We start from the raw sequence: 26,752 nt of genomic DNA on the forward strand, positions 1-26,752 counted from the left end.
CTACTTTTATCAAATCAGACATGTAACCACCGTCACGGTTATAATTTCTTTAGTTTAAGATTACATCATTAACGAGTAAAAAAAATGTTTAGAATGATTTTCAAGGCAATGACATCTCCTGCCTGATTCAAGTTTGCGTGGACACACCACTAATCAACGCCACGCACCATATACTTTAATCGGTAACATACACTGCTTTGAAAGCTTTTTACGTATTCCCAGAAGAGGTTTGTTTAATGTCGACTTCCTCTAAAAGGTCCTAAAAGCATGGCCTGAAATGTCAGTCATCTTATTCACGCCGTCAAATATTTGTCACTCTCGTTAACTCGTGTAATTGGTATATAAGCATTTGGCTAGCTTTTCAGCTTTTAGTTATTTGTAATGTTTGCACATTAGCATCAATTTTGAGCCACAGACCTGTCTATCCTTCTATGTAATCAATGACAAGACAATTAAATTGTGTTTCATTGAATATATTTATACAATATTATAGATATTGTATTTTAAATTTGGTTTCAACCAATAATGGAGGGATTTTATGACCTCCATCGAATGTGTGGTGCACTTAATTTCAGTTAGAAAATAACCCAGTGTGTTCGAGGTTAACAAAACACTATCTTACATTCTGACACAGCAAACACTTCAGTAACTCAAAAACGTTCGACACGATTCCAACGTTTCGGAATTCTCGTTTATACAGATATATATTTTGAAACTATGATAAGCCAACCAGTTATGCCCACTTGGGAATATCGCCTACTCGAGGCCAAGGTATTACTGTCATACTGTGCTACACGTGAGAGTAGAGTTACCGCAACTAGCATTTGTTTTATCTTCCTGAACTGGTATATTAGACACGCAGGGAAAATCCTTCAACCGAATCATCACAGAAGAGGAAAAATTTCCTAAATTGCGTATAAAGAAAAAACGGGATTGAAATAGCGTGAGATCCGGAATGCAATCTAAAAGAGAAAATTGACGTTATTCATTAAAAGACTCACGGAATTGCTCGTGATGTATGGGTCTTTTTGTTTACTTTCAATTTTTGTAGGCTGCATGATTTGTCACCGAAAGGTAGCTTGCCAACTGAAGTCAGTTTTTACCTTGCAGTTTTCAAAACCTAAGCACAGACAAGAAATAGAAGAGTTTGACTGGAACTGACAAATTATCCAAAAATATGCGAGGTAAGGACCAGTGATCATATCTTTTTTTGTTATCTACGCAAGTATTGACTGAATCAGGTTCGTAACCAAAAGTGTTTTTAACGCTTCCTCAACATGAGGAATTAAAAAACCCGTAAACGCAAAGGTAAATAAGCTAGAATGTGTTGGGACCTGTAGTCGCAACTAAGCCAATATCTAAAACGACTTTAAATTGGCTCTGTACCTTCCTAGCAGTAAGGTGAGCATCAAGACAAATAACACTCTGCTTTCATGAAATGGTTCTAGGAAACACGAAACCCGAGAAAAAATGCTGTTACAACCTGAAAAGCATATTTAATCTGATGCTTGTCTGTGACATGATAATTTTATATTTTTAATTTATTTTTTCTTTTTAAAACTGTAGTTACTAATTTAGTTTCACTCTTTGCTTCGGCTGGTGAAAAACAATTATTTCAAATTAAATACTACATACATATACAAATAAAATTCATTCACAACAACCATTTTAACTAAACGTATTTACGGCAGGTATATATTCCACTAATTACCGTAGAGGTGTTTCCGCCACATATTTAATCGCGTTGGGCCCCATTTCAAACAGGTGGCTACCTTGCTCACGCATTTTTAAATGAACTCCTTCAGCCTCCATGCATGAACATTTATATCCTAGTGATTCACCTAAGCGTCTTCCCGTGTATTATATTTTCACATTGACACAACGCTCGTAAGCGATACAGTGCTATACCATTCGCTTTATCTCGACATTACCATAGAGCTGAGCGATTGTCATGTGGCCAAGAAAACCACTGGTGGAAATTACAAAGATATATATGCTAATTTACGAGATCTTTCAAAAATACTGCAAAGCATAATTACTGAGCCCAAATAGCAAGACAATAGCGAGTTTTTCGACAAAAGCTGGTCTTTAAAAATACTGTTTAAAAACTTGTGATCTTTATAAAAAATAATTGCAACGGGGTGCGACAGCAAAAGTTACTCTGGAGTCCACGTTCCGACGCGGTTTAATCTCATTCGTACTTCTGGCCCTGACGAACGACATCAAACTGGTGCAAATTGCTTCCATGCCGACAGAGAAGAAAATATACGTTCCCAAACAAAGACAAATCGATCTGGTTTTATTAAAATGATTATTTTTAAGATCGTCACGACATGTTTCAGATAAAACTGCATCCATCTTCAGTTCAAGAACCAGAACCCGCTAATGTATGTGATGTAAATACAAGGATACAGTAGGGTATAAAACGAAGTTAATTACAAAGTGACAAGAAATGTAGAACATATGGCTAATTACAACGTAACCAAAAAAAACTCTAAGGAAATATACCAATTACGGGGTGACGATAAAAGTAATTTAAACTGAGTGAAAACTTAATAGTCAGTGAAAGATTGACTTAAGTACGAATGTGAATATGAAGCACCACCGGATTTTAAGCTTGAAGGGCGTGAAAGCGTGTTTAGATGAAAAACAATGTTGAAAACATAAAGATCGACTGCTTTCCCAGCTTTTAACATGATGACAACTATGGGAGTTTTTGTCAGTGGAAATTGGTGTTCCCAGATTAGTTTAGAGAGATGCCGGTTAGTCTCGACGACATAGTGGCATCACACCCTGCACAAGAAAACACGAGCTCGCAGTGACTCAGGTATACTGTGATTTCCTTATCTGCTATGCCGACGAGAATAATCGGCATCTCACAACACAAATCTTACATTTTAATGCTATAATAAGATAAGTGCAAAACTAGATTTTTAGTTAATAATTGATAAATAGACACGAAAATCGACTACCCCCAACCTGAAGAGCTTTTCGTGCTTGAGTTAGTCTACGTTTTTCCTTTTTTTCTTACCCATTTTTATTCCTCGTTTAACTTTCATCCAGTTTCTTACAAACGTAGCCAGACTCCTGGTTCCTACGATCGTCTCAGGCTCCTACGATAGTCATAATTGACACAGACCTACATGTATCCACTCACCGGGCCTTACATCACTACCACAGTCCAACAAAGTGAACGAAAGGAGTATTGCGTTTTTCAACTTCACCTATTGAACATAATTTGACCCCATGGAACCTGAATGATGCTACTGCTTAATGATTTGCTGGTGAAAAACTTAATGAATACGTCATTACTGAGGGACACCGGTCACATCTGCTTTACCCCGGATCCCCAAATTGGACTTGGGGTCGGAACATAACAAAGTACAGACACCAGGGTACTTTTTGCCGAGTGAGGTCCCTTCGTGTGAGCTATCCATTTAAGTCAAAACATCTTCCCTTCGAGACAAAAAAAATTGGTCCTTGAAACAAACGGGCTTAATTGGAGGTAACTACAACTTCAAAACGAAAAAAAATGTTCCATCTGGAGTTGTGTAATGTTTTCGTTTTAAAAATTCGTTCCATTGTATTGTGATCGTCTTGCAGCCTGTTCATGGCAATTTTGATAAAACCCTTATGTGCAATTTTTGTGGATAAAAACATTTTTTTTTAAGTTGAAGTACTGAACACCGAGGTTTTATAAATACCGCAAATTGACACTTGTCTCTTCTATTTGGACTTATTCTGGGAAATATTCCAGACAAATCAACAGCAAGCCGCTAAGGCTTATGAAAAACTAGTGATTTGCATGTTGGAAAAGATAACAACTGCAATAAAATAATTAGTCGATATTCGCTGAGAAAGCGTATCTTTTTTATGCTGAGTGTCAAATTTCAGTCAGTTTTGAACTTACAGCTTTCAAGACCTGTAAACGAGCAAGCCCAGAGTTAGTGGTCTTAACTGGAATTTACACTTTCTCCAAAGCTAAAACAAGTAAGGATTGCGTTTATAATTTTTCTCATTATCTTGACTATGAGTAATCTGCAAACGTTCCTTGTGTGTCTACACAGGGTGCCATCCACTTCAAGCCTGTAATTCTTAAGAAAAATGTCTTTTAGAGTATTTAACAATATGAATGAAAAACACGGCATCTCACGACAGTATATTGACAAGCACAATCCAGTATATTTCCGAAAGTGCCTTGGAAAACAAAATAAAATTAAGAATTACCAAGTTCACCTCCACGACAGAAAATCGCTTCCAAAAAACCAGTACGTGCGTACCACTTTCTACGATTCGTATATTTAAGAGGAAATTCCCATTGTGAACGTGTTAACTGGTCAATAATGAATATAAGTCTATAGATTACAGTTATATAAAACTAAGTATTTTTTGAAGGCGAGAAACGACTTTGCTTAAACACTGTATTGCGCCAGAGTTAAAACAGCTGGCTGATTGAAGGCAGTTTTGCATTCGAAAATTAACACTTCTTTCAGCCTTGTGGCAGAACCTAAAGTGAGGAGCACGTACTCCCAAAAAGCATTTAACCAGTCTCGAGCAGTATTACGAAGCGTTTGTTCTCTTATCACCCATATGATATGGAAACTTCGGTGAATTAAGAGTTTTCTTGCACCTAATATCTGTCTGAATTGATATCGATTTCACGGAAGCAGACACTATCGAATTTATAACTGAAAATCTCTATTGAAGTTCACCGCAAAGCCGGATTCAATATATCTACTAATATAATATTATTATTATTAGTCTTTTTCAGTCAGCTTTTCCGGTGATATTTGAAAGTATGCACTAGATAACGTGACATACAGATATAAAGTCTTGCTGATCGTTTTAATATCTTTCTTTGGAGCGGATTTAATAAACTTTACTCTCCGTACAGATGTGGTATGCAATAAAACGCTTTGTGTATGGTAAATGAATGAAATGATATTAACCATCTTGAAGTATAAAACAAAAAAGCAACATAAATAAGGAATAAGCCTTTTCATAAGCTTTCGCAACTTGTCTTTGCCAAAACTACAAATCCCGTGAAATGTTACCTTCAAACATGATTCATGCAGTCTGTCGCAAGTAAATTACTTCTGTATCAACATACACCAGACTATTTTCGATTTTTTGGAATGGGACTGGAATTTAATCAAATGGAGCTCTGTGCGCGATGAGTCTTCATAGTCAAACTACCCAACTTAATTCCGAAATATTTTTAGCACGCTGGTAGAAAGTATCCTTAACATATGTTTATTTTTCAAGGGTCCTTGACAACAAGTAGGTAGATACTTATAACACTACCAGTCGCCTTGAAAGCTGGCCAACAACACAAAGTAATAACCCTTGCAAAACAAGCTCGACCGTGTCTTAAGTCAATATAAGTAATATAAACTTCAGGCTCATTTCCAATATACTGTTATTAAATTTCCTCGCATAATTATGCATCTGTATTCAACTGAAACGTTGCTAAAATGACTGCCAGGCGCCAGGCCTGTTTTAAACAAAGTTTTCCCAGCGAGTCACTCTCGCATAGTGCTTTTTTCAGACTGAAAAGGGATTACTTGGTCTATCACTGACGCATGCAACATGCAATAAATGCAGGTGAGAACGTTTGAAGGACTCATTTGAGCACAATCAAGTGCAGAATGAAAAAGCTATTTTTTCCACTTAGCAATCAACATTTGGCCACTAGAAGGGCTTGCGCTTTTTTCCGCAATTTTGAAGAGTGCAAACATTTCGCGAATACACTGTTCTTTTCTGTCCACACTAAAACGCAAAGCCGGCGTTTTCAAATTCCTCCGGTTTGAAGAACGTTTTTGAAAAGCTCTGCCGTTTTCGTGACGGATTAGTGTGGGCCTAACTATAGAAATAAAGCTACGTTTTCAAATTTATCAGGCGTAGTGTGGACGCGGCCGAAGTCTAGGAAAACACATGTTGGGCTTTACACGTGCACACCATGTCACGTTTATTGAAACGAGTTGGCATCAAATGCTCAAGCAAATACTTTATTCAGTGTTGTTTTTGGACGAGATGTAGTTCTTTATAACTGTAAATTAATAATAAACAGTAAGCCATACAGGGAGTGGTGAGACGTTCCTGTGATTAACTTACACGAATCAGAAAAATCAATCGCTAAAATCACTAAACAGCTCGTTTTCTACTATCAAGAAAAGCGATTTTCATTAAAATGAGATTATAGCCCAGCACAGTCTTACCTAACTAAAAAATACTTCAAAGCAGCACGTAAAAATTACAACAAAAGACAATTCTTTATGACAAGTGCACTCTCTTATTATTAAAAAGTTGCAATAAACTTGCACTGTATTAGCATAAGTTATACATTTTTAGTAGAAATTGATAAAAAAAATAAAAGTGGTATGATGAAAAACAAAGTCATTAAAGTCCGGATGTGAGTTCCCGGATGTACTTGATTAACAGTTGTTGAATTATAACAAGATAGAAGAATAAATTACTTGTTAAGTTTCTAAGTTTTTACAGGCGAGCAAAGTTGCAATAAGAATGACTGAAATTAAAAATTGGATTTTTTTTTTAATTGTTGTTGTCAAGAAAAAATTGGTTTCTACCAGTCCTGCAGGAAACCCTTTTTTGCACGGACTTTTTACACAGACGAACTAGCAAAGAGGTTGATTGCAAGCCGCGGTAAACGCATACTTTGTTCAAATACACAATTATATTAAATGTAATATAAAGAACGTTGGTAATATATGCCTGTACATAAGTCTGTACACCTTAATATTATTGATTGAATCAAATTGTGCATACGAACCCTCACATGTTTCTAAAAATAGTGAAAAATTCGTTTTTACCCGATTGCAGAAAACACAAATTGTAAGACTTGAAAAATGACTTCATCTTAGTTGTTAACTCTTTACTGAGTATTGACTATGACGAGATCGTGCTGGATATAACAGCACATTATTAATTAGGTTATAGACTTACAGGGAAATAAGAGGGCAGGCAGTAGATAACGTTATTTAAATGTTAAAATTCGAATTACCACGCATGTGGATATGTAAATCAGAATCCAGAAAAGTCTAGAATCACTTAATTACAGGAAAGTTGGATCAATTTGAGAGAAGTGCAACTTTCTAATTAAAACAAACTTCATTTCAGAGAGACACTCCTCTACAGTTATTGTAAATCCAATTTAGTGGCTTTTTCAAGCTTTTCGGCTTGAATTAGCCGAATCTTTGTTACCACTATCAATTTTCCTTCGCCGATGATAATGAGTGTTGTCCGTATTGTTAATACCAGTGAACTGTAACGCGGAAATGAATAAAGTCTTGCCAATTGTTGATCATGATTATGCCCACATCTGCCCGGAACAAACAAGGAGCCCGAAATTAAAGACTACTTTTCGCCGATAGGAAATACATCTTCATTAGACAGACTAGCTTCGACAAGGTTAATTGAACGAAGCTAGCAAGATCGCAAATTATGTTCCTCGCGATCACGTTTGAATAAAAAGGTCCGTAGCTATAGCTTTTTTAATAATCCACCCAACTGGAGCATTTGACTCGGCTCCCATGACTTTGCTGACGATAATCCCACAGATTGCAAGTCGTCTGACGGTCATCAAATAAGGTATGAAATACAACTTAAGAAAACGAATAACACAAAAAAATCTAATGGTAACTTGAAGCAAGCGTTTAACACGATTTTCGTGCAAAAAGTTTAATATATTTTAGAGTGAGATCATTTTTCGCGCAAACGTGGCGCGTTTTTTGTGAGTTTCAGCATCTTCATTACTGCTGTAAATTAAGGGTGTTTTGTTGGTATGCTTTCGTATGTTTGATATCGGACTCACAAGTTAGACATCCAGAGTGTATGTCTGGAACTAAATTGTAAAATCTCATGATCACATTGGACACAACCCTCGGGCAAATTTGTAGTCAGTGGTGTGTTGCTCGTATATCAGAGCATCGCAAATTAAGACAATTTCTGTTTCGCTTAAGAACAAAATACGCAAATATCACTTGCCTATATTATCACTTGCCTAAATTGTAAATCGATGCAAGGCGAGTACCAAAGAAAAATTCAACTCGCATGTCCCCATATGCCAAAGGAGAAACGAGTTTGTTTGTCTAAAAACACGCACAATTTTAACGGATGCTTATAAGTCTGTCACCTTTTCTCAAGGACCCTTATTTAAAGTAAAATATCGCAACTAAACTGAATAATTAATCTTAAGAGACGGTCGCGTCGGAGCGTAGAACTAGCTTGGACCTCCTATTGTGTCCATCTCCACGTGTAAATCGAGGGATTCTGGGTTCAACAAGAGTGACCGTTCTTAATTTTCAACAACTACAAAGCACTTAAACCATCTCCACAAGAGAGTTATAACATCAACTCGTAAGAGAAGTTTTTCATCCAATCAGCGTTCACGTAATGGGAATGTGCGTGTAATCGCAGCATTAGCTGTAACATTATAAGCTGTCACCGTGTCCACTCACATCAAAATTGCTTGAAATAGCTTAAGATGGCGAGATAAATGTATACGGCACTCACCATTTGGCACAAAGGCTAATTCATTTGAATGATGTGAGTCTTCACCATCGAGAGCCTCGTCGTCTTTGTTGTTTGTGAATTACGGCCAGTAGTAAGTATTGATATGTCCTAATTAGAGCACTTTTTGTAGTTCATGCGAGGTGAAGAACGTTCTGCCTCTCACGAGACAAGAATTATTAAAGCCTCTCTTTACTAGGATCATACGTTTTTCACAAAATTTTTGATCAGTAGGTTTAATTTTCCAAAAACAAAATTTCTTCTCGAGCGCCAGGTTAAGAGGCGATGTTCGTATTCGAAAAGGGTGTCGAATTAAGCAGGTGTCCAGCATTTAAATGTTAATCTCAGGTTGCTAACCATAGGCGCTCCTTGAATAAGTATCGTTTGTGCTGTAGGCTAGCTCCAAATAGCGAAGGTTCCCGAATACACTGCATCCTTAAAATCCATGTTTGCGGTAAGTGTATTACCTCTGTAAAAATGTATTACTATTAATTTCCAGTTTTTTTTTTGTTGTTGTTGTTTTTTTTCGTTCATTGTTGAGTTTGTGGTTTAAAACACTCGCCATTCTAGTCAAAAAATACGTTTTTGTCATTGAAATAAAATTAACTTTGTACTAACACTAAAATGTAAATTATAATTCGTCCGGGTGAAGATCGAACTAATTTTCTCTTTTAGAATGCCTGTGTACATGCATTTACTATATTTTTAGTTGGTTGTTAAGTAGAAGAAAAACGGAAAAGAAAGGAGAGAAGAAATGAAAAAGAAGCCAATTTTTTTCTCGCTGCTTTTAATCAATATGCTGTGTTGTTAACAGGGCAATGGCACTATTTTATTCCAACCATGTTTCATAGACAAATATTCATGGCCAAATATTAGTCATTCTACTTAAAAGTTGGCGAGTAATTCAGCTGGCCACGAAAGTATATTCCGAATATTCTGGATATCATTATGCTGTTTTTATCCAACAGTTAAAATCGACTTAGAAAGCCGAACTCTATTAAAAAAAACCGCAAGCCAAAAATAAGCATATCAGCTTACGTCAGAACACGTGAAGTGTACGCTACACGTTTTTAAGTCTTATGGATCTGAGGATAAGTATACTGCCCATAAACCATATTACCAGTATGTATTACTAGAAATTTCTTATTCTGTAATTGATTGTTTGAAAACAAGATGATTTTAATCGATTTAATCAACGCATGTACAGTTATATAAATATATCCGTAAACATGGGATAACCATTTATACGCTGGCTTCCATCCTGACCACTTAACTCCGTTATAAGCTGTCATTTTACCCTTACAAATGTACGATGAAAGACTACTTCGCAAAAAGCAAGCAGAAAAGTAAGTACCTGACTTGCCAAGTGATACTAAATAATATCACAAGTAAACGTTAAAAAGTTATACTTTTTGATACAAATTGAACGACTATGGCAGATTTCTCAGTAGCGAAACAGAGCTAAGGCAGAAATATTGTGTTGAATAAATAAGAAGCTGAAAACTAAAAAAACACAAAGAAAGGTAAGAGGGCATAGAGCGCTACTGATTATAGGATTATAATAATTAAAATTTCAAAAAGGTTTTTGCTAGTGAATGAAAGAAAATTGAAGGATTTGGACCCTAACAGATGTAAAATTGGCGAAGAATTCACAAAAAAAAATTATTAAGTTGAAATACAAAAGGGAGACATAAACAAAGTGATGACATCTCTTCTAATAACACATATTTCGGCCTTCAAGCAACAGCAATGCAACAGTAAATTCCGGAAAAAAATTTCCAATGAGAACTTAATAAAGAAATAATAACAACACCCAATAAATTCGAAATGAAACAGATAACAACGCTAAAAGGGAGACCTTTGCTATTCGCAAGCTTTAAAAACCCAAAAACAAAATTGTTAGGCATTCAAGCCGCAGACGATACAAGAATGCTACAGATTCAAAAGACCTCAACAAACTTCTTACGCATATACAGTAGTAAAAATACTATATGTTTACCAGCAAAAGCTTTATTTTTTAAAATATCGTTGAAATTAAGGTCTTCAGGTGTTTTACATCAAAGAAGAGAGTAAAAAATAGAGTAGAGATCTAATAACTAACCCTAGATAGCATAAAAGACTTTCATAAGACAACTAGAACCAAACCTGACATAAAACTTCTTCAATATTTTAACATTTTTTAACTAAATTTTTTATATATATATATATACATATATAGCCCACAATGTAAACTACTGGGTTACCAATAATTGTGTCAGCTATTAAAGTGTTTTATTTATTTATTAAAACCTTATTCTAATCCTCACAAAATTATATGAGGGCTTGTTAACATCGCCAAAATATTCCTACTTTTTAAAAAGAAAATATAGCCTATAGGTCTAAGAATATTAAAAAGAACAAGAAGTTCCGAAATTAATTGGATTTTTTTCAGTGCAGCATACACGAATAAAACCATTAAAATGCCGAAATGTAAATCTACTACGTGCTTAATGAAATAAACGTAGATTTCAGAAAAAAAAAAAACAAGATGATAACACAAGACACAATTGTGCGACTAATTGCCCAGGGCTAATTGCGTTTCCCTTCGGGCTGGTAAGTAGGTATGGTATACTTAAACTTCAGCAGCCCATTAAGAAACAACATGCCACGACTCTTGTTCTAATCTGGTGTTAGTGACAACTGGAACAGCGAACGTGACTAAAAATTTGCTTGACTTTTTGTTTTCCCTGTTTGATTTTCTGCAAGCAAAGAAGGCATCTTGGTTTCGCAATTTCATCATATTTCCCGAAGGGCAGGCCCAACATTTCGATTTTTAGACGCAAATTGCTTACAGTTGAGCACCTTAACAAAAGACAAAAACATATTAGGAAACATCTTTGCTTTATGATACCACTTCATCAATACCGTTCAGCTTCACAGGGAAACATCAGAGGCTGATTGCACGTGAAGATAATAAACATTTATTATAAACAAAACAAGCACCTCGGCTTGCATTTACCCCGATCATGACCCAATTTAATTATTTAAGAGTTGACATAACTCTTTTGCTCGTAGAAAACTAAACTTAAAAGTTTGCAGTGCTCTTAAGAATCGTTGGTGTCGTGATCTACCTGATCTCAAACGATTTCTCATTGAAATAACTGCACGCAAAACTACGAGTAACAAAAGATCCTGGGCTCACTGAGGGAATATCGTCATGCAAAAATAGTGCATCAAGCATTAAAAGTTTATAAAGAAACAGTCATAAAACACAAAACAGTTCAGTAACAATAATTTTCAAAAAGGAAATAACAGTTTCACATTTACAAAGTGTGTTTCGACAACTGAAGATAACATATGAACGTCGAGACACGTTTTGCATAGTAAAAAAATGCTGATTCCTTTTTGAAAATGATAGAGAAATAAAATTAGTTGCCTGACCTTCAAATATGACAATGATCAATTCTGCCATAGAAATGATCACTTGAAAAACAGAAACAGATGACGAAAGATTTGAGCCTTTTCAACTATTTTCTTTCTAAATATGCTACCAGAAGATATTACAAGATACTCAGCGGATTACTTAACGAAAACACCAATGTACAAACTTATCTAAGGAAGCAATTCAAAGGTGCACGACACGAGATTCCTCCAATTAATTTTCATGTTCTGTTGCACACCCAAGCGGCAACCTTTCAAAAGGGTATATTTCTAAATTAAACCTGCGACTAGGAAAAAAGCGGCTGCATTGCTGGAAAAGGAGGTTTAATATTTTTTTGCGATTTCCAGCTCCTCATTTTAAATTAACTCGTTGCTAAAAAGACACCTGCTCAAGATTTTAGTAAATTGTTCCCTCTGATTATCCATCACTGACCACGATGCCACAATCAACAAAATTTTCTGTGCAATAGTAAAACTGGAAAATGGGAGGCATACTTGAGGGTAGTTTTTATGTACTCTGTTCGACAAAATGATCTTTCATCAGACTTAACAATTTGATTTTCACTTTAAAGATGAATGAGGACGTAGCACAAATTCTAATAAGTAATAAGTTAGTATATTTTCTACCCGCGTTATTAATTCACATAGTCTTAACTCAACGTTTTAATGGACACATAACTTTGACACTTCCATACCTTTTCAACGTAAAAGAAATTACACATTCAACCAAGGTAATGTGAGAAAAAATCCCTCAGACTGTTCAGGGCCTTTGTTTCACAAAATAAAATATTGATTGAAAACACTTTCTTTGTGCATACGAAATTACAAGGTGCTCTTTTTGTCGAAACTACGGAAATGTGGAAACGAGGAATGCTTTAACCAATACTTCAGTTTGTAGTATCGTATAAAAAAAAACATAAGGGTTGGTACGTGACCTTCGTACAAGCGCTTCCTAATTACATGAGGACATGACGGTTACAAATTTGCCTTCGACGAAAGGCACCTAAGATTACACTACGTCCCACGAAGCGAATACTAAATCGTTTTCCAGACAAAAAATGAGCTAAAATTGACTATTTCCTCTCCTTAAAATGTGAAAATTAAATGATGTCGAGATAATATTTTCTACAACAAATTTTTGGAATGGACGGAAAAATGACCTTTCTGGTAAACCTCAAGCTGATAGAGTGTGTTTCATTTTGCCGCTTGTTTCTAAATAAGAACTAAAAAACGACATTTCAGTAATAATGTCGTTTGAACTCTTAAAATATTCATTAAATACGAAGACAACTCTACGTGACCTCAAAGGATTTCCCATCGAAATAACTGCACGCAAAACTTTGCGTAACAAAAGATCCTGGGCTCGTGGAGGGAAATCATTGAATCTTCTCTAATATGAATCGAATTCTCTCGCAGGAATCGTCTTGGGGAGCGCACGGTTTCGAAAATGCTCGATGCTTACGCCGGCGGATTGATAACAGATTTCATTCAGTTGTTGACATCACGGAAAACAAACAATTTATTCATCCTTATCAGAATAAATATCTGCCCTCGAATCTATTAAAACGGGCGACGTAGGCAGGTGTCGCTGGCAAAGTGACCATAAATTACTTTTTCAAAACGGCATAATGGTAAACTGCGGAACATTGCAAGCAACGCCTGATAACATTCACACTCAAGTGGAAACAACGAGCGAGCAAGACGGAGTATCGATAAAGGTATGGAAATTTATGTACACGCGTGAAGTGCAAACCTAACCCTTAACAAAACCGAGCCAAAGAGGAAGGATTTATAACTCCGGTAAGCCTTGGCCTTAATTATAACAATAATTTCGCTATCTGTAACAACAAAGCACATTGCTCCCGGCTAGCCGCCCTCGTTGAAGGTTAAACTCAGAAACGAATCTAAGCAAGCAATCTTTTTTTTTCGTTTATTAGCGTTTTGCGAAATCGTTCTGGGCGTGTTTCATAAACAAGGGACATTTAACTCACCCGATGTTGAACATAGGGCTGTTTCTGGGCGAGAAGAACCCAGAGGCAAAATCATTTGACGTTGGATTGACCGCTTTCGCAACAGAAGCGCGATCAGAATCAAGTGACTTAGGCAATACTTGTAAGAGAAACTATCTTGCACTTTCAAAAAGAACTACTATAAGCAAGCTAAATCACTGCCTCGCACATCAGAGCATATCATGATCTTCCTTAGTGGATAATACTCAAATTATCAACGGGGAGTCCTGAAAACCAAGAACAAGAATCTTTCCGCGGAAATCTTTAGATTCCCACATAGATTTCGTCTCCTGCAACGTTTTGCAACAATACGTTTGAAAATTTAATACGTTTTAGTAGTTTTGTTGCTGACGAGGACAATGTGATCATATACACTGACGAGTAATGAAATATCACCCGGCTTTACTTCCTTGGAAATAACGCGCACGCAAGGTAAAAAACGCACAAATTAGGTTTTGAATATCAGGATTGGCGTTTGCAAAAATTGCATTTTACAGCGAATGCTGAATCATTCAATTTGTAATGAATAAGTACCGGCTAAGGATTTCCACTCGACCCCGACTCTCACAAGAAAAACACAAAACCAAATCTGTGTTCGGAAAATCAAGATTGTTTCTATAAATGCTCTCTATGAAAAATTATGTGAGTGGGCAAAAGACATACTCCAATTATGCAGAGCTCTGTTTACCACTGGTCAAGTCATTCTTGTCATGGTATACAGCCTTAAAAGCATGGCAGGGTAAGAACTGTTGATCAATGCTAGTTGGCGGCACACATAGAAAAACACTGAGCGAAAAAAAAGAATTGTTTTGTAAGAAAAGGCAACACCCCTCAATACGCGAAAAAATGTTTTCACTAATGCAATAAAACAAGTCTGTTTCGTTCTTTTAGTTTTGACAGCAAGGTAAGGCTGAGTACTTTTGATCAATGATGATAAAAAAGAATTGCTCTGTGAGAAAAGCTAACACGTTTAATTTGCAAAATACAGTGTCTGACGTAAACGAATACACACAAACTTTGACAATGAATTTTCTACTCATTTTCAAAACGCTTTGTGTAATATCGTGTGTTTGATTCGACAAGTGCATGGAAAAAACATTTTACTCTGTAAGTGTTTTCAAACATTAGGTGCAGTTAAAAAAAAAAAAGGAAATATTTTTAAAAAGCAAAATAATTTCAACCAGGTAGTCATTTGACCGACAATTGGTTCGCAGAAGATCGATCATCGCCGGCTTGGGTCGAAAATCGTCATTTTTGTCACAGATAAGTGCTGAATAAGTGCTGAATAAGTGAGGAAGACATATCTACCGGTAGGTAATTTCCGTAAAAAGAGATAATGAAAATAAGATCGTTGTCATTAGAGTTGCATTTTTTAATATCGTGTAGTGTCGTTTTGGAATAAAGAAAAAGAAGTGAACATCTTTGGCGTCATGTCCAACTGAAAGAAATCTAATTTGATTTTTAACCAGCTAATAATTATGAGCTTTCATACTGCTAGTTGTCTACGAAATAATAACCCAGTTTGAGTTGACCCTTGTCAAAAACACTGCAAGCACCAAGCTATGTTATGTCTTCCGGTCCTGTCAGAGTTTTACATTGGTGAAATCTAAAACCAGCAGGAAAATCAAAAAGCAATCTGAATTTGAAGTGGGAACGCTTAATAGTGGCAAATACCGAGTAATATCACGTTTTGCAGTGAACCGGTTAACAGTTCTTCTTAATCGCCTTGGCTTTATTTGTTTAGCTGAGGGTTGCTTTTCATTTGAGTACTGGTAACCGCTTACTATCCTTTGAGTAAATGCCCTGATATTTGTGTTCATGTATGAAATGTCTCTGTTCTTATGAGAACAGTTGTTTTCGAGAGTGAAGCCTGAGGAAAACTGAGGTTATAGGAAGAGTTAATGCACAAAGAAAATATCCGAACATAGTTTCCAAGTTAAACGAGAATTATCGTCTTTATTGTCCTTCAAATACTTTTTTCCATATGGCCACATTGTTTGAGAAATCTCGGCCACGCTATGAAACGTCAAAGTATTTTAGCTCGCGTTCAAAGAAATCTTAACTTAGAGGATATCCCAGAGTATACCTCTCTCTAAGTGTGTTTTCATGCTACGTCTTAATAACTTAATGCCTCTTAGGTTTTCCGTGGGCTGAAGACAACCTTGTTAAGCGTAAACAGAATGACCCCAAATAACAGAATTGACTTGTCTGGTACATCTATTGCATTTCTACTTCCTTTTTGGTTCATGCATGAAATACGTTTGCCAGCCCTTACTAAATATGGTAAATGGACGATAGGCGTATTTACAATATGATTATAGCAGTCAATATTACTTGAGACGACTGAAAGCATTGAATATTTTAGCACCTTCCTGTCAAAACGAACAAAACGCCATAATTAACTAAGTAATATATTAAGTTAAATGAATCATTAAATGGAAGCTGCGTCACAACATGAAAAAAACTGAATTAGCACAAATTAATGACACGAAACGATTTACCAAAAATTTTGAAAACTGACTCAATTTCGCCCGGAAAATGGAAATCTATTTTCAAAATAAATCATTCAGGCCGACTTTATTCAGTAAGACGTGTTACTTTATATTTAGTGGACGCTTGTCCTTTCAATAGAGGATTGAAGCTGTTAAATCAGAAAAATGAATCTTTGAGAAGCCAACACTCAAAATTTCGCGACAGGGTTGTCAAAAATCACCTTTATCAGTGAAGTTCTCTTTACGGAGCACTTTCTTTCTCTGCGTCCGCGTAGCTATGACCTACCACTTCCGTGAACTTGCGATCAGATCTAATTTGGGATTCATCATCTGGTCCATTTAGAAAAAAGTGATGAGGTAATACCATAGTAAGATAATGAGAAATTTAATGAAATAATTATTCCATTCCCAAGGCTTGGTAAATGGGACGTGATTATAACCAACTCGCCACTACGCGCTGGGCTTGTTATTTCTAATCGCTTATACAACGCGCGACATGGTGGCTATGTATATCATTAATGTTTAAAAGCCGCCATTTATCATGACTTTGTAACAAAAAAGATAGATAAATTCTGAGTTTTGCCTTAAGAAATAGAATGAGATTTTGGATTGTACGTGTCTTTGTACGAGAAATGTAATTCAAAGTATTAGAATTGTGTGGCAAATTACAACGATCAAATGAGATATTTCATTAATTTTTTACGTCACAGCCGCTGGAGCGGCTGAATTACGAATTACTTTACAATAAAAAAAGAATTATATTATACAAGGAAAAATATGCAAACTATTTGTGATTAAAAATATGGCTCATAATAAAAGTGTTCCTAAACCTATGTGTCTTACAAATCGGTAATTAGAGAGAGAGAGTGAGATAAGAATGGGAGTTTTAAGAAAGTTCGTCACCAGACGAACTTTCACTAGGCAGGTAAGCGGATGATAAAGTAAATCAGTAAGATCGAAAGGTCAGTAAGCTGCTTCAAGCTTCGTAACATTCCCTATTAATATTGTAAATTTTAGAGGTGAAAGCTTTAAAACAAAATTGCACAGAATCTTTCGATAGGGAGATATCTGCGGAGTCAACGAAACGACTGATATTCGTTGTACGAATGCCATTTGACAAGCTTCGAGATACTAGAAGAAAATCCGTGATCAGTTGATTTTGATTCAAAAGAAAAAGCATTTAAACTAGCGTATCCGGAATCACAGGGAGAAAACGTTGTACAGCTTGCTGTGTATTAATGTTAAAACCACCATGGGGTAAAATGGACCCGGGAGATGTGCAAAATAGAGTAATTACCCTTGAAGCAATTATCATATATAAAGCATCACAATCTGCACAATTTCTTCGAATCTTTGAGGGCAACGCACCTATCTGCCGACTGGACATACCATACCCTTTAATCTTTACAACGTTGCGGAGATGTTGTTTGGGCGAATATCGTGTCAAAACCGAAGCAAAGATTCTAGACAGACAAAATTGGTTCAGAACTTGTAAACGTCTGCAACATTTGAACTCATTATGCATTAGTGAGTGTGGCAATGCAAACGCTCGTGCTTATACTGGTAAAAAAAAACACACACACACACACACACCAGCAGGACGCTGAAGAATTCTAGCACGTACGTCGCTTGAATTGAAGAGAAATTTTAAAAACAATTAGCCTCAGATGTATATCTGCCAAGGGTGCAAATCGGATTCAGATGGAGGTGTTTGACACAGACCTGTGAACTTGGCCCTTACTTCAAAATTAAATCGAGGATGCATAATCGACTGCAATCAATGAACGAACTAAAGCAAAACGAGAGGAGGTATCGTCTTTTGTCTTTCCTCAAATAAAACTAAGACACGAGGTTTAGTAGATGAGCTCTTGAGCTTAGACTTGTGGATTTCAGCACGATAATCTCAATTAATAACGGACTTATACTTGGGGTCATGCCGTTATGTTATGGAGGCATGCCACAGAGTCATGCCACGAAGACATAAAAATAAGCGTATTTGTTTATTCTTCTTCGTTGCATTACACAGAACTTGAGAGTCTCCTCTAATTATAAAAGTTCTCGAGTAGTCGTAAAGAGCGGCGGTGTCCTGAAACACATATCGGGTCATAATTAACAAATAACGATCGGTGCAGTTAAAGAAAACTGTGGGTGATCGGTTAAAATAGAACCATTTTACAAAAGAACCAAGCTTGCTTTAAAAGGTTCATCTCGATATCCTGCCGTCAGCTCAAGACCATTGAGAGAGCCGGTATGTAGCCAGTCATAGCTTCGTATTTTATGAGTAAATTCTAGCAATTATGATCAACTTTTTGTGCAATGCTGAAACTTATTTTAAGTAGCTTGTGCTACCCTGGACTCTTTGACCCGCAGCCAACCACATTTCTAACCATCTACCCGAGTCACGGCGAGTCTTTTCTTTCGATATTACATCGAGTTACTTTAGCACGTTTCAAAAGAAGTAAAGGTGTAATTGTTTGTAGGTGAACCAAATATAAATAACAAGTTAAGGGCATGTAATTCACCTCAAACTCGGGGTGCTGCCGTTTCGAACTTTCTTTTTCACTTTGTAGTTCGAGTCCACAGTAACTCGAAATCTACTGAAGCTGGAAGCGTCCAATGCTGGACAAAGTGAATAAATTTTCTTAGTCCACAAGGTGGTAATGAATTTGTAGACCAAAATTTAAAATCTTAATTAATTACCATCTAAATACTGAAACTGAAATTAAACGAGGTACGACTCAAAGAGAAGCCGACCTAGGAAGAACAATTCAGGTCGGACGCGAAAGAGATTATCGGCATGCTATATTTAGCAGTAATTTTAACAGGTATTGATGGACAGTGATCTTGTCAACGCAGTGTTTTCTTTACATAGCAATGTTTTAACATGGAGCGAAAGTGAAATTTGAAGCCAAAATATCTCGTTCAGTCCTGAATGTGACGTTTTCACCTAGGCATTTTCACAGATGTTTAATACTAACAAACTGAAAGAGCGAAATTCAAACTTAGAAGGCACTGAGCGTTTTAGAGAAAAGAAAACACTGACACACAAAACACATGATCAACGTAGCATTCAGTTTCTCTTAGAACCAAATTTTTAGGTTGCACTTCATCTAACAAAACAATACTGACAAACAGGAGAAAGCCACACTCCTATTTCTAAATACTGTTGCGTTCATGTGGAGGACAGTTTACATAAAAAGAACTTTTAACAATGAAATTTAAAACGAAGCGGATGTACAATATTTATTTGTAATCCCAAGGTATTTTTATTCTAATTTCAATTTGCAACTTTGCAATTACAGAAAACCATTTTGCGAAGCTATTAAAGGAAAAAAGCAAAGAATGAATTAGAATACAATTGAAAACACTGTATTTTGAACTGGTCAGCTGGCAATGGCTTTATATTTTGTTCGATCAATTCTAGTCTATAGAAACTTCAAAAGGGTACTTGTGGATCTAGCAATCCACGGCGGCGAAAGGTTTCTGAGGAACTGATATAGAGTTACTATTCCATGTCGCCAATGTGCTCTTCAGTTAAGAAATAGCCTGCGGCTCGTGTTCCCACATCATTTCTCGTTCTCCCAAACTTTCACTCGTGTTTCTATGACTCGATAGAAGCACGGTACATGTTTTCTATTTCTTTTAGAAAATAACGCGACGAAAAAAAGGAAAACATCTTGTTAACTTTGATTGTCAGAGTGCAAATTCTCTTTGCTCGCGCCATCATTACGTCAACAGCTCGTCCTAGTTCTGTGTTTCCCTCGAATTATAGAAACACGATTTTTAGTTTCTTAGGACTGTTTTCTAACATATTTTAACATAAATTTCTTACTGGGCATTTCAACGTGAAAGATCCTATTTCTATATGACAGATAAAAAAAGAAAAACAGGAAAAAAATTAAATTGAAGTGTCTCCTACAATTCCCACCTTTTTACAAATGAAGGTTTGGTTTGCACGAAGATGTCTTTTCGATTAGGATTTGCTTTCGTCATAAAATTGTCTAATTAATTTTCTAGAGGTACAAACAGCATCTTTAGAATAACATATTATAATTACCTTTGTCCTAAAGGAGTGTATTCCATATTTTTGCAAAAAAAAATTAGAAGTAGCTCGAGTAGCTATTTAAGTACTGGTATTTCAAAAGAGCGAGGTTATTAACCGCGTCCGTTTGCTTTACTTGAAAAATTCTAGTCGAGAATCACAGAACGTTTGGTCTTGTTATGGGACACCACAAACAAAATATGAGACGTGCTCATAATTGGCAAAGCCATTGACTTCATTTACATAAACATAGGTTGAAGTAAGAACAGCAGAAATTTCCCAAAAAAAGGCATTTCATTTCAGGAAACATGTTTATCTTCGCACTTACTGATTTTGTTAAGTGAGGATTTAGTCGGGTTATTTTTCTCGATTGTTTGCTACAGTGTTGAGTTACAGGGACCAAACCTTAAATATATGAATATATTTATCAAACATCTCATATTCATAACAAAATGGAGGATTTAAGAACAATATAGAGTACCTTCTCGATGAAAAAAAAATGATTTAAGCTTTAATCTGTTCCGCAAAAGGCTCTCTGTTTCCCCACAACTTACTTTTAGTCCAACTAAATGTTAAAGCAAATTGTAACTATTATTTTGGAGGGAGGAGGGGGCGGGGGCGGGAAAAGGCAGCTAGCTTGTGTTATGCCAAATTTTTGCATTTTCTCTACTTCTACTACGGCCACTTCTTCGAGACATCATTTTTCATGGCGTATCGATTTTTTTAGTTGATTGCTCTGCTTTCAAACTAACATGAAATCTTTCATCTAGGTTTTGTCTTAAAATCAAGAGTATTTTCTATGTGAACGAGTTGTCAAAACGTGATCTGTCGCCATCTCATATCAAACCACTTTTTACACGTCTTCCTAATACACGGCCAACAATCCATCACTTCTGTCATCGCGGCTAAAAAATAATAAGAAAACAACTGATATTCGGTTTAATTAGACTGAGTACACCCGATGTGGAGTTACCACGATACCTCAGGTCTTATAAAGGTATGCTGTCAATTTTCACCAGTAAGTTGTTTTACATACATCGTCTTCTGTAAAGGCTAAAAAAACTCACTTCCTAAAGCTCATAAGCATATGCCAATGTTTCAGTGTTGCCTTGAAAACAGACTTCAAAACATGTACACTCTTAAAGGCACTTTCACTGCACTCCAACGAAGTTGACATAAAGCAATGTTTGGATATGTGCCGGGGATTTTTGGATGTTCAAGGCTGAGTACATTCAATGACACTCGGTTACTTCAATATCCACTCGCAGGGAGGTCTGATAATGAAAATTTCGTTTTGGTCCATAGATAAGAGAGTATTGATGTAGGCTGGAAAGATCTCCATTCTATCACGTAGTGGCAATACACTTTCATGAAGGTAAGTAGACAAGGCTTCCTCATTGCATGTATTACCAACAAATTATTTTTGTTATTCCACGCTATAGGCCACTTGCAGACCATCCAACATTTTAAACACTAGTTCATTTGTTCATGTTTTTAAAGTGGTCGCCATGTTAAATTAAACGTCAGATACTCAAGCAAGGCTTATACTAGGCCTATGACTTCAGTTACAAGGCTGGAATCGCCAGTTTTGGGACATATGATTCTGAGTTTGTCCAACGTAAAAGTGAAAAAGAGCAACTTGCAAAATGTAAGCTACTTAAAATTCAACAAAGCCAGACGTTGACAAAAACGAATTGGCTTTACTCAAAATATAAGAACAGAAATATAGAAAAATGAAAACAGAATCTGGTTATTCTCAAAAAAAAAAATATGTCCTGAAAATAACGTATATTGTAGCTTTGCGTCAATAAAAGGTAAAAATTGTGCTTCTTTGCATTTATCTCGACAAGTTTAATTAAAATAAAAACAGCCCCTGGTTGTTTGCACAACTTTTCTTTTATTAAATTTGAAACCTTTCAACCCAAACTCAACATATTTCAGTCTCGTAATTAATTACCTTTCACTCCGTTTAGTTTTAGCTCAGTTTCGAGCAATTTGCTAGAACGTGCATCAAAAAATATACAGAGTTGATGATTTGATTCATTTTAAGCGGTTGTCTCTCTGACAACGTGTTTCATTACTTAAAGAAACTAACCGTCATTTATGTTGGGAAATAATGGATAAGAAAAAAAAGAAGACACAAATTACTTGAACGAATCCTTAAGCATGTTCTGGAAAAGTCTTGAAAATATATTTTATAATTCGTCTATAATTCACCATTACAATAAGCTCTTCTCCGTACGACAATTAAGTCCGTTAACACCAGCAGCTGGCAGTGCAAGGCACGTGCAATTCTTGAGTAATTTTCATTCGGTAGTTTCGATAACTGTGACTAGTATTTCGCAATGTCATTCAAACTGCTGCCAACAAAGCACAGGAGAGTGACACACATCAATTTCGGCTCTACAGTTAACACCTGACCAACGACATGTACGTACAAAGAGCGCATGAAAAGTACGTCGGTTCCACATGAAATGCTTCATTCGAAATGTAAATTGGCACTGGCACATCCACGGCCGAGTGGCTTCGTCCACTGTTTCCAAATCGGATTAAAACTTTCCAATTCCTTACTGTGTTGTCCATTAGCTCGAAACAAGCTTATGTTTTACATACATTGATCTACTTGCATGTAAATCAGATACCACAAGCTTTAAGAAATAGCCAATTTTTTTAGTCTTTAGACGTGAAAATAACAATTGTGTGCGCATCGATATGTATATGGGTCATCTTGGAAAGTAAGATGTGATTGCAAATTTTGAACTCGAAAGCTGGGCATTCTGACCAATTAATAAATTCCTCCCATGCATAAGATACGTCAATCAGTCAAATTTGTTCAAATGTTGACGACATAAGCGTTGATATTTTAGGCGGCAGGATTTTAACCACTTAGATGACAATACTAAATTTATGCCAAGACCACTCTACAGTTGAACAAGGGACATACAATTGTTTAAAGTATTGAAAAATGTCTCATTTGAGTACAATTCTTTTACTCCGTTTTCACGTTGACGAAGAGCTTCAAGCACATTCAGCGTGGCTTCACTCGAGTGTGTTGATTCGTGGGCTGAAATTTAATGACCCTACTAAAACGAAGAGATAGGATTAAATTGCGCAACAGATAAATCAATAAATTCCCTATCAACCATTTTGTTAGCACTTTTTCGAACAAGGGCAAAATTAGGCGATTTACTCGGCACAAACATTTTGACATGTTTTGATTTTTCCCCTATAAATTAAGGAACTTGTTCAATGCAAAAGATGGTATAAAGCCAGTACACCCAGGTCACTGCCATCTCGTGTACTAAGCATACAAGTTTTCTTGCGCAGGAAGTGATGGCTGTTATATCCAACAGCACCTTTCCACTGACAAAAATTCTCACATTCTTTATCATCTCAAAAGCCCAAAAGCTTCGAGCTTCTTGTTCTGAAGATTGTTTTCCCATCCTACAATTAGACACCTCCTCCCACCCTCTCTCAATTCCAGCTAAAAATCAAGGGGGTGCTTTATATTCATAAGGAAAAACCCTCACTCAATTAGCAAATTCTGATATCAATCACTAACTATTTAGTCTTAAAGACTGATGCGCAGCCAGGATGAGACATAATCAAATTAAGATAAAACGTTCGCTGCCTAAAAAATTTCAAAAAAGAGCATGAGCTTTCGGCACACCTCTGCTACCAAGCATGTTGACAATAATTGTAAGCCGATTCCAAATCAGTATAGTATCCTTTTTAAACAATAGTCACCTAATTTACACATTTTTACTTCGCTTTTGTTCTTCTTCTTATTTTTATCTCGCCTTTTCTTGTATATATTTTATCATTTTGCATTCCATTTTTTATCCGTCGAAGGCTGCAGATTGACAGCCGAAAGCTCATGTTCTTTTTTGAAAGTTTTTAGCCAGCGAACGTTTTCATCTTAATTTTGATTGTTTAGTCTTGTTTGTCAATCAGTAAAAAAATTATCGTCACCCCTTAATGAGATATATTTTCCATTTTTCTTTTTACTTTGTCGTTAAATATATTTTAGTCAGATTCTACATATATTGTCACGTTGTAATTAACTACACTATTGCATCCTTCTTGCGACTATCTTGAAAATCATCTCCTGCCTTCTGGTTATACGGAAAGTTTTATTTGTATTTTATTAGTACAGCGCAAGGAAAGACAACACCCTGGATATCATGGCGTTCTCCCTCATTATTGTTTCTGTAAGCCTAGCATTCACCGTCGCTGTATCACCGAAGGCAACCACAAAATCTGGTGAAACACCGTCCGAAGGTAGGCTCTTTAGAAAACCAACGGTCTAGTCAGACGTTCAGTCATTAGAGCCGGCGCTTCTCACTTTTAATTCGATGGCGAAACACCTGCATGCGACTATCAAAGAGGAAAGTTTACTCCACGTATGTGGCACCGTTTATTATACCGCACAAGGTGGTTGTAACTTTCACATTATTGAATAAAACTCTAGAGTGCAGCCATTGAAAAGAAGCCACTGAGCAGTACTTACATGCAGTACTCTTTATTAAGGTGGTTCTAACTTGCAAGTCTTGCGGATGAAAACCTAGTGTGCGCCTCAAATGAAAGCTATTGAGCAGTGTTTTCATACGGTATGTTTATCACGCTGCACAGGGTGGTTCTAACTTTTGTGTCTGTGAATAAAACCCTGATGTGTGATTATTCAAATGAAAGCTGTTGAGCAGTGCTTTCATGTGGTGCTGTTTATTATACTGTACCAGGTGGTTCTAACTTTTACGTCTGTGAATGAAACCCTGGTGTGATTCACCTGACCATTCAAATGAAAGCTACAGAGCAGTACTTTCATGTGTTATTGACTATTTTACTGTGCAACGTGGTTCGAAATTCCCATTTTCTGACTATTAGTCTCTCTGATAGAATCAAATCCTTACATACTTTGGGCAATAATGACGCTGATTTAACCCAATTTTCCCAATAAAGCTTTATAGAATGCATTTAACTAACAGTAAGGAAAAATAGTAATGAATTTGGATGTGCTTGAATTGCAGCTAAATGTAACCTGCCTCTTGGGATTTCATCGGGAAAGTTCACCAGGGACATCTTTACGCTCTCGGTGCATAGTCCAGACACTCATCCCAGCAAGGCAAAACTGAACAGCTCTGGCGGCTACAGGGCTAAAACAGAAGACCCTATCAGGTTCAAGTTTGTGTGGCTAGAATTCGACAATGAGACAATAGTAACAGGGATCGCAACCCAAGGATTTGGCGATCCGGAGATCAAAGAGTGGGTCACTGAGTACTCGATCAAATTCACTCGCCAAAAGAGCGGAGACGAAGAGGCTGAGGATTTCATCTTTGGCAGAGATGGATCGCCTAAGGTAATTTTTTTGCAATAGCAAAGTGAAGGAATAACACGGCTGAAATTCCCAGTTACTGAAATCCTCTCAGAAACAGTATCTTTGATCGGGAATGGACATACGTAGTTTTATAAACAGCACCTTTCAGGAACGTTCAGGAAAACAAGAAAAGAAACCGGAGACAACATTCCCATCTTGAAAAGTTTAGCCCAAATTTTTCAAGTTCGTAGTTTGTGATCCGTGTTAATCTCCTCCATCCTTAACCATCCTTGTTTGTATATGGTTTTCTATTCCCTCGCGAGTGTTTCTCTATCTTACTAAACTATTATCTAATTTAAAGGTAACTTTGTAAGTGGCTAAAATAACTCAAAATACTGACTGAGCTCCTTCAAGTGTAAGTGAACAAGAAAAAAGTATTGCTTAATCCCACAAAAATACTACTTTCATAGTAATGACAAATTCGAATATGACAGCGTCTCCTGCGCCAACATACCAGTAGCTCTTTAAGGCCCGTCCACGCTACGCCGGAGAAATTTGAAAATTAAACGGCGTTTTCGCTTTGAAAACGCATCAAATGTTTTTCGTACACACTACGCCGGATAAATTTTTAAAACGCAAAAATCACCGGTCATTTTGGATTTGTGTTTGAGGAAAATCGGGCAGGGAAATCAAATGATTATCGTGACGTCATCGGTTTGAAAAAGTTCTGTTTTCAAACTGCTTTCCGTCCACACCAAAGCACAAAGCCGGCGCTTTCAAATTCCTCCGGTTTGAAGAGCGTTTTCGAAAAGCTCCGTTGTCGAGACGGATTGGTGTGGACGGTCGGTCTAGCCATAGAAATAAAGCTGCCTTTTCAAATTTCTCCGGCGTGGTGTGGCTGGGGCCTAAGTGAAATTCATAACTGTTGCATCTCACGCTTTGAATC

At 36.5% G+C, this 26,752-nt stretch overlaps 1 protein-coding gene across 3 annotated transcripts in view; it reads left to right on the top strand.

Annotated features, from left to right (window-relative positions):
- Positions 1-1,049: 1,049 nt before the first annotated feature.
- LOC145483851 (polycystin-1-like protein 2) overlaps positions 1,050-26,752 on the top strand; it is a 45,173-nt gene continuing 19,470 nt past the window's right edge. The window contains exons 1-4 of one of the 3 annotated variants that reach the window (XM_081462405.1): positions 1,050-1,184; positions 21,798-21,867; positions 24,644-24,773; positions 25,520-25,848. In XM_081462405.1, coding sequence (XP_081318531.1) covers positions 21,862-21,867; positions 24,644-24,773; positions 25,520-25,848 — 465 coding nt within the window. In that variant the 5' untranslated portion in view covers positions 1,050-1,184; positions 21,798-21,861. Of the gene's footprint in view, positions 1,185-9,791; positions 9,876-21,127; positions 21,868-24,643; positions 24,774-25,519; positions 25,849-26,752 lie in introns of those variants that run through there. The other 2 variants (XM_081462404.1, XM_081462403.1) reach the window with 2 other exon arrangements.

This window comes from Orbicella franksi, chromosome 4, assembly GCF_964199315.1.
Source record: "Orbicella franksi chromosome 4, jaOrbFran1.1, whole genome shotgun sequence".
NCBI classification, from domain to species: domain Eukaryota; kingdom Metazoa; phylum Cnidaria; class Anthozoa; order Scleractinia; family Merulinidae; genus Orbicella; species Orbicella franksi.